Source organism: Phoenix dactylifera, chromosome 12 (assembly GCF_051530095.1).
Source record: "Phoenix dactylifera cultivar Ajwa chromosome 12, Ajwa_hap1_PhDact_Kaust_v1.1, whole genome shotgun sequence".
Taxonomy (NCBI): Eukaryota; Viridiplantae; Streptophyta; class Magnoliopsida; order Arecales; family Arecaceae; genus Phoenix; species Phoenix dactylifera.
In genome coordinates this window covers 14,748,909-14,758,103 of record NC_143201.1, presented here as the reverse complement: position 1 = coordinate 14,758,103, position 9,195 = coordinate 14,748,909, and the positions used below count along the sequence as shown (strand labels likewise).

The 9,195-nt window shown below is 36.1% G+C and overlaps 1 protein-coding gene across 1 annotated transcript; it reads left to right on the top strand.

Annotated features, from left to right (window-relative positions):
* Positions 1-4,288: 4,288 nt before the first annotated feature.
* LOC103723911 (NAC domain-containing protein 83-like) lies at positions 4,289-6,194 on the top strand. The gene is made up of 3 exons (XM_008815003.6): positions 4,289-4,794; positions 5,309-5,595; positions 5,862-6,194. The coding sequence occupies exons 1-3, from the start codon at positions 4,611-4,613 to the stop codon at positions 6,117-6,119; spliced, it is 729 nt and encodes a 242-aa protein (XP_008813225.2). The 5' UTR covers positions 4,289-4,610; the 3' UTR covers positions 6,120-6,194.
* Positions 6,195-9,195: the final 3,001 nt, after the last annotated feature.

Here is a 9,195-nt window from a genome sequence, read left to right as displayed (position 1 = left end):
GTAATGGTTGTGTGCTCAAGCCAAAACAAAACCAAACCTATCTATAATTATTTAGTCTCAAATAACTCAAATGCCACATGATTGTATGAAACCCTTATCCAAGTCATTTTCAAATGAGTTAGGACAAAATGATAGGTTTAAATCAAAGACTGTGTCATGTAGGTATACATCGATTTAGTCTTTTTTGAGTGAAAGGGATGGAGACCTAGCTTTACTATAATTTTTCAAGTACAAATTTTTAAGCATACGCCACCAAGAGAATTTCTGATTGCTAAACAGAGAGTTGTGACCACTAGAGCAAGCTCCAGTTCATAATACATAATACTATTCTCAAGAGAATATTATTAATTTGTTCTCAAATAGGAAACAAGGCAAAGACGATATTACATGTTTTAGCTTTCTTTGAACCTAATGGTGAAATGAAGATTATTCTATTGTCATCAAATGGAATTTTGAATGCTTTTGTATGTCTCAAAATAGTTCATGGAGTAGTTACTGTTGTTGGTTGGAGATAACTTTATAACTAAGAAAAACAAAAAATATATACTTGTTGCATTTATATTTACTATATATACTGTATTTTCATATTCCCTGTTGATGCATAAAATTACTCCTTTTGTTTTCAAGTGGCGGGGAGATCCCACCACCAAGGTTGGAACCTTGAACCTTTCCTAGAATGCAAAAAATAGTCTTTATCTTTATTAAGTTCCATAAAATTTTAATGATGAGAACCATTAAAAGAATCTTGAAATAAAATCTATTGCAACCCAATTCCTATCAAATGCGTCATCTTCATTGCCTACCACCTCCATCAACAGTGCCTTTGTTGTTCTTATTGCAACACTATCACCGGCAAGATATCCAAGATTCTCTTGTTTCCAAAATTTTGGAGCATAGAAAAATTAGGAGGACAAATCATTTTCGCATACATTGACCTTAGAATTGGTAGCTTAAAAAAAAAAAAACAGCCTTTTCCAGCCCTAAGTCACATTGTCTACACATTATGGTACTTTATTGCCATCTAAAGCCTAATGAGCTCCATCTACTTGGCCAAGATAAGGCGACATCTATTATAAAAGAGCCTCAAAATGCAGCATAAATGTAACTCTAAAACTAGTTGCATACAAATTAATATAGCTATGATCCAGTAGTTGTACTTTCACATTTGATTTTTGGGGTGTTTCCTCAAATATGTGATATGGATATTGTTTCTATCATTTCTAGGAAATGTTGGTTGAGCATCATCATCATTTTCATAAATAGCATCACAAATGAAGAATATTGTATAAATTTTAGATCCCAAAGCTTAAAACTATATTAGTTGTGTCAAATAGTTTATTATAATATTAGTTACTATATAAATTTCTAAAATAATATTTTACATATAACTCACAGATGATGATGATGGTTACCATTGTAGCCTTGTGCTTTCATCTTTCTTTAGTTTTAGGTATGATCGAGGGAGACATGCATGTATTGTCTCCATCCAACCTATTAGTACTACCCACATGAACTCAAACAGCTTATTCCCCCATCAAAGGGAGAAAAGAGAGAAGCCAAGATGGACTTTGTACCATAGCAGACACTCCCCAGCGCATGCAAGCTTCATCTTTTGCCTTTCTTCCTCCACTCAATCAACTGGAAATAGCGAAAGAAATAGACGATTCAAGGCCAAACAAAAAAGACAATGAAAACGAAAATCTGCTCAAAATATAATAATCACTTACTCCTTAAATCCCTCCTCACACGAAACCCTTTGACCAGAAGTATTCTAAATTAATAAATAATAGAACCAATGTGCGCATGCCTTGATAGAAAGAAAATAACAGAGAAGGAAGAGAAGAAGAAAGTACAATCAAATCTTGTTTCAAGAAAAAAAAAACAGCAGGAAAAGTCAGCCAAATTTGGAGTTAGCAGACCAAACTCAATATCTCTCTTAGGATCATTCTTGAGGAATCCAATCTCTAACTTTTGTCAATTGAACTCTTTTGTTTCTCTGTAATTGAATTTGGCTATTTATCTAGATCAAAAGTTTTCTATTTGATTTGAAAATACAAACTATTAGACATGATATGCAAATTTTAAAATATTATTAAAATTTTATATATGTTGGGGACTTCTTATTTATGCATCAAATATTTCAAAAATCAACGTACTTTGTCATGCCAATAGAATAAATTTGGCATAATTAGTGATTTTTCAACTTTGAGCATTCATGCTATCTTGCTTATCATTACATGATTTGAAAATCTCGATTTACACATTCAAGCACCCTAGGCTAGAGAATGTACATAAGATCGCGATCTGCCTTTTAGATATTTTCATTGCACGAAGTTACAACCAATCCTAAATTTAAATCAATTGCTGCTCTGTTGGAGATTCTCACGGTCTACTCATCGCTCAAATACAAGCGAAAATGTTGCAATCTTAGTCCATACATAGTTTGTGATGTCTCTATGAAAGATATTTTAAGGCTATCTAATTAATTACAATTTATTTATTTATTTAATTGTTCACGGATGCCAAGAAGGAAAGAAAGAGACCATTTTGGAATGCCAAACCTATATCATAGCTTTTGGAATGAAGAGGGGCCAAAAAAAAAAAGACAAAGTCTCTTTTGGAGGCCATGAAGGTTAGCTTAATAGCCATATTGTTTTGTTTCCTTGGCTTTTGGAAACTTACAGTCTCAATACAGTTTCAACGCTATCAAAATTAAAAACCCCTCTATACCTTCCAGTGGAATAAAGTGCGAAAGCTGGCAATAATAGCCTTCTTTCCAACCGAATCTCCAGCCCAGACCGCGGGACCTCCCAGGGGTAGAATTGTCATTGTGCCAGAGAGTGGATGGCACGGTTATTAGATGTGACCACCGAGGCTATATTCGTCATCTAAGAGTTTATTGGAAATGTTGATGCGGCTCAGCCGTAAGCATGACGTCGTCTTCCTGAAGTACGTGGGGCCGTCGAGTATTCATGAACAAAATGACTAAACTGCCCTTGTAGTAGATGAATTGCATGTCCAGCGATATAGTAAATATGATGGAAATGAGGGCATCTAAGTGAATATATTTCTCAAATCGGAGACCGACTTATTTAACATTTTACCCCCAACAATTATGAAGTTTTAGCAGTTGCACCCTCCTTCTCTTCATATGCCTCCAATATGAAGTTTTATCTTTTCTCAAATAGGAGACCGACTTATTTAACATTTTACCCCCAACAATTATGAAGATTTATCTTTTCTGAGTGTGTTTACAATAAAACTGCCGATTTTGAAATTGTTTTATAAAAATTTGGATACATTGTAATACTGCACCTTAAATTAATAGACAACCAATTTTGATTATGAGGAATTTTGAAAATAATCTCTTGCCATGTTGCCTTAATAGATAAGATTGCAAGCAAATCATTGCTTGTTATTTAAACTATTGTAATTATGGCGATAGAAATTATATGTAATTATTTTGATTTCATATATATTTGATTACTGTAAGTCAAAATACAATATTGGGTTAAATCCCGCTGATTTTTAGCTTACCAAACAATAAATTAAAGATGATCCAGTTCTTTTTCTTTATTGTTGTGAGATATATATGGTCTCATCAAATAATATTGTTTATATACATATTCAATCATGAAATCGATATTAACTCGTGTATAATCTTTGCCACCACCAACAAAATTGCAAACCCAATTCCCTTCATTCATGTCAAATAGTTACTAGTTGCATCTCTATAGGTATATTCTACACTACTTTTCTTATGATTGTTGTTGTTAGTTTCTCTCTCATTTAACTTATTCTTTCTAGATACAATTAAGATAGCATAGGAGCTTAAAATAATCACCTATTTAGGTAAACATTTACGAGCTCTATGGAGAGATACAGGACAGAATGTTTAGAAGCTAGATAGAGACAATTTTTGATAGTAGCATAAAAGCGAGTAAATGGTAAATTTGTATAAGCATTCCAAGCACATGATTGGAATTTGATTCAAGTATTGAAGAACAGACTTTGGCACAACTACTGTAAGATTTGTATATTATGATATCTAAATATGCAGGGACAAAATTGCATATATTTGACTTTCTCTAGATCTGCAGCGGCGGAAGTGTCGTGCGTCTTTTTTAACCACATCCAAGGTCAAAGATGAATGTTCTTTTTGAGTTTGACCCCTTCACTTCAGAAATCTATATAATTTTTTTTTGCTTTATATAATTTTGACAATGCTGAGGACAAGTGTAAAAGGAAAAAACATTTAATTAGAAAGTAAAAGTTATCGAGAGGTCTTATGCAGGGAAAGTTCCTCTCCGAACTTCATCACCGCTCCTTGGTTAAAAACTCGTCAAAGAAGGCAGGGTGGAGGAGTTTGAGTCTGGTTCACGCCACACGGTTCGTCCCCTTCTGCTCACAACCTTTGCTATAAAGAACCGTTGCTTTTCCCTCATGAAACCCACCCCCTGCTTCTCCCTCTCTCTCTCTCTCTCTCTTTCTTAGATGCTCTTGTCCTCTTTTTTTCTGGGAATTATATAAGAAATAGAATATGGCTTCTCTTAGCTCAGTTTAATCCCAAACTTGCGACCTTTGAGGGGGGAGTGGAGGTTTTTAGGGGCATGGAGAAGCCGGACTTCATGAAGTATGGTGTGACGAGACTGCCTCCCGGTTTTAGGTTCCACCCAACCGATGAGGAGCTTGTGGTGCAGTACCTCAGAAGGAAGGCCTTTTCCTGGCCGTTGCCTGCCGCTGTCATTCCCGAGATCGATCTCGGGAAGTACGACCCCTGGGATTTGCCTGGTGGTAACTTTTTCGTACTTCTAGCAGTACTTCTCATCTTCATTTTTGGGTCTCTCTGAAGAAATATGTTTTGGAGGACATCCTTACCAAAGCATATTGCTGTCAGCTATCACACTTCCATAGTATCAAAATTCTATTCTGTGATCGAAATTTGTTAATATCAGAAGAGTTTATCAAGTGCTATTATATTTGAGGCTGATACAATTTAGAAGTTAGAGATAGATATAATATGGAATTAGTTTTGGCTTCTGATCTTTTTGTATTATGATTGAGTCCATGAGGACTTCTTGTGTGAAATCATTTGCTAAGATGAAAAGTTTTAAAGACACTATGAACTGGGAAATCAGGTTGTTTTTATTTGATTTTCCCTATCTTTTTCTTTGGAGGTCCACCATTTGCTTCACCCTTTTTTTTTTTTTTTGGCCCCTGAATGTGGTAGTAATGATGCACTTCAATTTTTTCGACGATGATTTAGTATCATTTTCTTGTACCAATAAGTTGGACTTCTGATGCTCAGGTGGAAAAGAGGGAGAGCAGTATTTTTTCAGCCTTCGAGAAGCAAAATATTTGACTGGTAAGAGACACAACAGAGCAACGATCTCCGGCTACTGGAAGGCCACAGGAAAGAACACACCAGTTATAGCCTCCCGGTGCAACCAGCTTGTGGGGTTGAAGAAGGTTTTAGTCTTCTATAGGGGAAAGCCTCCACATGGATCTCGAACTGATTGGATAATGCATGAATACTGCCTTGCTGCTCCTGAAACCACTACCTTCAGCTTTCCACAACGAAAAATCTCAGCTCATGTGAGCTTTCCAATCTCATATCTTCTTGTTTCTTCTAAGATCAGGAAGAAAACAAAACGACTTTGGAAGTAATTGTTTCATGCGAGTCATCTCCTTACCACTATAGTCTACTCACAAATCAAGATCATTAATTTTGGCTTCGATAACAATCACTATTGGGTAGATACAAGTATATGTTAAAAGGAAGTAAATAAAGATTAGCTTTGGATATGTCTTTCATAGTTCTCCGATAGCTTGCTTATCCTGCAATGCTTTTGGTCATGCAGAGTTCCATGGTTCCCTCCAAACATTGGGTGGTGTGCAGGATTTTTAAGAAGAGAAGAGCAAGTAGGATAGATGCAGAGACCACACCATACTATAACTACAGCCGGATACGAAATAACAACGTCGAGCTCATCGATCCGGGCCCTTCGTTATCTTCTTCTTCCTCTTCTTCAAGCTGTGTGACTAATCTTTCAGTGGATGGAGAGGAAGGCTGCAGCAGCAATGACAGTGCTTCATCTCCAAATGGAAGAGAGATGTAGAATGGTTTTCTTTCATTTCGATGTATCACTACCTTCATTTCAGAACAATCCAACTCGAATAACCTTCGAGCTGAACTCTGGCAATTGTGGCCTGTGCAACTCTTTTAATTACTTTTTTATTAACAGTTATTCTTCTTTTTAGAAAAAAAGAAATTCTCCTGAACGGTTTAGGACTCTGAGAAATCAGAGCAGCAGAAGTACTTATCGGCACATAGTTGAGACCAGCGTCTAATCTCTCTTATTGCAAGTTCAGAGCAATCCTTTAAAGACCTAAATCAAATAATAATTCATAAAGGAGTGGAGAAAGTAGAGATAAAACGAAAAGTCATGAGATTTTATGAGCAGAAAAGAGGATCCAGTGCAGGGAGAAGAAAAGGAAAGGAGAGCAGGGAAAGATAAGGCATATATCCATGTGGTTTGAGAAAGAGATTCCTTGGGGGGGCAGCTGAGGAATAAGAACTTGGTGAAGAAGAGTTTGTCACTGGCATTTGGGTCCCTTGATAAGTACCCATCTTGGCCAAGAATATCAGCACAAGATTTTGCTTTGATATGGGAGTGGAAAAGATCACACCAAGACAAAGACTTATAGCACCAGTTTTGATTAATTTCTGGTTGCTACTCTGACTGAGCGCATTGGCCACCACATAGACAATGATTTGTTGCCCCCTGAGGACTTCAATTATAGCCACAAAAAGTAACTATCTAAATAACATAAGATGCCCTAATCGATACCACAGAAAGGAATCTTTTGTCACTAACATGACGATAATTACTTTCACTTTAAGGTAAAGAGAGAAAAAGAGAAATCACGAATCATCGAAAGATGTTGCCTCCATGTTCTTGAATGTTTTTTGGTGACACTTGCCTGCATATTCTTGTCATATGGATGCATGCTCTTTTTTAACTAGGAAGCACGTTATCACAAGTGAAACAATGAACATGATGTTCTGAAAGGTTGAAAGAAACTCAATTTTGTGAAGTTTTGAGAAAATTGCATTCATTTGTTATCCTAATGTCTTGTGCCAAACTCGTCGTGTCATTTGAGGGCCACTTGCACTCAAAATATTTAGTGCACCTGAGAGCAAGTTGTGCCGGCAGTGGTCGAATTGTTCGATTGGAACGCATATAATCATTGGAGGAGCTTTTAAGATTCCCCTATGATGCCCTTTCCGTCGAGTTGGCGTAAGCTTTAGCGTATTGATGACCATATCGAAGGTATTATTGTTGTGTCATCATTAATTCCTATTCAAGATCATATCTTCCAACATGTAGGATGTAGCAAGATTCTTTTATGGACTCCAAAGAAGAACAATCTTCACTTCTAACCTTTTTCTTCATTTTTCTGAGCATGTAATATAGAAGAAGACTAGTAAGATTCAAAAGATTAAACAGTGGGTTCCAGGGGAACCTGAGTAAAGCCTTAGACATCAGATCTTCCAATGCCTCCTTGAGCAATAGAATGTACCCTCTTATTGTTCTCCCTAAAGTCACATGATTTTATCTGTCCATCAATATTGTCTGTGATCTCAACAAAGACAAGCTTCGAAGAAGGTCTTCAAATAAAACCAAGAAATTTGACATTTTATAGCAAAATTCCAAAGTGATAAAAGTTTTTATAAATTTATTGCCAATGTAAATGAGTTCAAATTCAGTTATATTAACCTTCAAATCATACCCTGCAACATATTTTCCATGATAGTGTACAAGTTTTTGTAACTCAATTTATTCAATTATGATGCTTGGTAAAAAAAAAAAAAAAATTGTAATCACAACCAACAATACCTAATTCTGGTTAATCTAGGATCTCTTTTGGAGAAGTTGCAACGTATTCTTAAACAAATGCAGAGGATGGAGCTACTCCATTGAAAGTACCATGACCCTGGTAACAATTCTGTACAATATGAAACCTAATTAATATGTGGGGCTGAACAAAATAAATAACTAGTTTCCAAAACTGTGGAAGGTGGAATCACATGGGATATGAATAAATTAAATGAATCTCATAAGACAATTGTTTTCCATAAGGCAAAGACTCATTAGCTTAAACTAAAACTAAAGAAAATGTCATTGATGTAATGGCCATTATCTTACTCTCCAAACCTACCCACTGGAAGCCAAAGCTACAGCATTGTGCAAAACAGAATGATTAGCAAAATGCATCTGCTCTTCCTCATAATTTTTTCCAATTTTTTTATTTTCAACTAACTCATGTGTTGTTCGAAATATGGATGTACTGACACTATGCTGTCCAACTAAAGGAGATCTTAAATGTGGGATTCTCTCAATTACAATTGATGAAGTTTAGGATTTTGCAGCTCATACATTGGAAATGATTTTTTTCTTTAAAAAAAAATGCATCTTACAGATGATATTCATAGCAGAAATAATTATACATGATCCCTTGTGATCACTTACAATGCCCAAATAACATGACTTCAAAAAGTTGGAGGATCCTTCCATCCAAATTGCTTTGTAAATTGGTCAACTTTTCAGTACCAGGATAGATTTTTTTTTCCTCCTTTTCCTTTCCCCAGCAAATCATGATTAATCATTCAATCAACTTCTCCATAAGAAGCATACAAATTAATTACCAACTAAATTCTGATCTTTGAGATAAAGAAGAAAAAAAGGCGTGCAAATCATGGTTAGCAGCGTGGATTCCTGAATTATATGACCCACTACGGTGCAATCTGGCACCATAATACCTACAATTCTTCCAGCCTGACAATTAATATATATGACCAAGCTCTTACGTGCTTGCCATAGCATGCTGCTATAAAAACTACCGACCAGCGTGACTTGTGAGTGTGGGATTGGTATCAGTTCTCCAACTAAAGGTTTGGGAGGCCACTCACGGCACCACCTCAACTTCCTTTTCAATAGTTTAAAGAAGGTTCTCTTAGAGGCCTCTCCAAGTTCCAAACACCCAAAAGTCTCATGTATTATGGATGGCTGACTTGGTTTTCTTTGTCACTGGTGGCGTCGGCTTGCCGTCATGGTAGGCTGCCCCATTTGTTTAGAGCTCGGAGACACTCTTCCCAACTACCACCAGATGAGGGAATTTGAGCACAGCAAG